The sequence below is a fragment of the Triticum dicoccoides genome, chromosome 5B (assembly GCF_002162155.2).
Source record: "Triticum dicoccoides isolate Atlit2015 ecotype Zavitan chromosome 5B, WEW_v2.0, whole genome shotgun sequence".
In the NCBI taxonomy this organism is placed as follows: Eukaryota; Viridiplantae; Streptophyta; class Magnoliopsida; order Poales; family Poaceae; genus Triticum; species Triticum dicoccoides.
Window position 1 is genome coordinate 135070410 of NC_041389.1, and position 1752 is coordinate 135072161.

Sequence of the window (1752 nt, forward strand, 5' to 3'; positions counted from 1 at the left end):
AAGGCACGGCACTCTGCCGTGCCCAGCGGCACGGTAGAGGAGCCGGTTCCCTCTTTCACTTCTCATTTCGTTTCAACCTGGTTCATGGAGAAGCTCACCAACAAATGTGTGCACCATTTATCTTTCAGTTATTGCAGAACATCTACCGTGAAGAACAGCAAGCTCAAAACAGAAAAACGCAGTTGCGACTTTGGTTCTTGGCTTTCTGGAACCATGAACATTGAGAACTACCCCCTCTGTCTCATAATATAAGAACTTTTTAACATTGCACTAATGTTAAAAACGCTCTATATTATGGGACGTAGGGAGTAGTACGAGAACAACAAGAAGGAGCATTCGGGACATATAAAACACAAATTTTGTTCTTCAGAATTCCACACTTACATCACCATAAAATTACTACAAAAGGGAACAATAATCCCTTTTCTATACACAAGTCAACCTTCTTTTTCCATTTCATGGCTTCTTGCCACCACAAATACTTTACAAGGGAAGTTACTAGTATTGTTTGTTTGACACTGGTGAGCTAGTGGAGTCCATGGAGGCGTCGGCGGTCTGGCGTCAACACCTACCTGGACTTGGCGGTGGTGGCGACGGCGGCGAAGCCGTGCATGGCGCTGTAACCGCGGGAACCAAACCCGAGGCAGCCGAGAAGCAGCGCCTGCCGGTACGGCAGGAACGTGCGCCGCCGCATATCCTCCGCCTCTGCCCGCCTCGCCTCGTAGAGCCGCTCATGCGCCGAGCTCCTCCTCCCGCGCTTACCCACCGCCGGGGTGGGGTTCTTGTTGGGAGCTGCCAGCGGGGAGTTCGTCTTGGGGCACGCTGGCGTTGGTGGACGTTGGTGCTTGGAGCCGTCGGGCTTGTTCGGATGGATGAGCTTCTTCAAGAACCGCCACCGGCCGCAACTTCTCGAGGCCGAGGACGACCCGGACGACGCCGTCGATGACGAGGACGACGACCGTGACGCTGATGTAGGCGTCCGTACGGATTCTTTCGCCGGGGCAGGCGAAGATAACGGTGACATCCAATGAGCCCGGAATGGCGAGGCTGAGAGGGACCTGCGATGCACCGACCGGCTCCGGAAACGGCCGCGCTCGTCCAATGGCGACGATGCCTCCTGCGGCGGCTTCCGATCACCGTTGGGGCGGTCGGCGGTGGGCGGGGGCGCCTGCGGACGGAGGAGGAACGAGGAGAGCCGCACTGGGCGGATCTGGCCGTTGTGAAAGAGCTCGTCGGCTGAGGACATCGCGGCGGCGGTCGGGGACGGAAACTGCGAGGAGAAGTCGAAGTCGAAATCGTAGTCGCAGTCGCCGGGGCCTCGTGCAGGGCTCGCCGGCGCGCTGAAGCAGTAGCCGGCGGCGGCATGGAACGACGGGTCGCGGGCGGGGGTGGACGGCGCGCTGACGAAGGGGGTGGAGCACGCGCTGCCAACGCTCACGCCGCAAGCGCCGGCGAAGTGATCGCCGGAGCTGGTGTCGGTCGTGGCGGCGGCCATTGCGCAGGCGAGTGGGGTGGTGGGGATAGTGAGATGGGAAGGTGAGAAAGGCTCTTCTTATTAAGAGAGCCTGGTTGGACGTTTTGCGTTTTAGCCCTTGATGATAAATGTGAATGAAGTGGATGAAGCACAACACTACCTTTGGATGCATAGTTATTGGGTACATTAATGCAATGGTAAGAGCATCTCCACTCGTTTGCCCCACGGGAGGCATTTTTTTCGCCGCTTGGGGGGCTGCCGGCGAAAATTTTGGCCTA

At 57.5% G+C, this 1752-nt stretch overlaps 1 protein-coding gene across 1 annotated transcript; it reads right to left on the reverse strand.

Annotated features, from left to right (window-relative positions):
• Positions 1 to 343: 343 nt before the first annotated feature.
• On the reverse strand, positions 344 to 1508 carry LOC119305291 (mucin-1-like). The gene has a single exon (XM_037581855.1). The coding sequence runs from the start codon at positions 1493 to 1495 to the stop codon at positions 569 to 571; it is 927 nt and encodes a 308-aa protein (XP_037437752.1). The 5' UTR covers positions 1496 to 1508; the 3' UTR covers positions 344 to 568.
• Positions 1509 to 1752: the final 244 nt, after the last annotated feature.

What these genes read in the sequence shown, in the direction of transcription:
- LOC119305291 (XM_037581855.1), bottom strand. Translation starts at nt 1,495, where the DNA reads ATGGCCGCCGCCACGACCGACACCAGCTCCGGCGATCACTTCGCCGGC.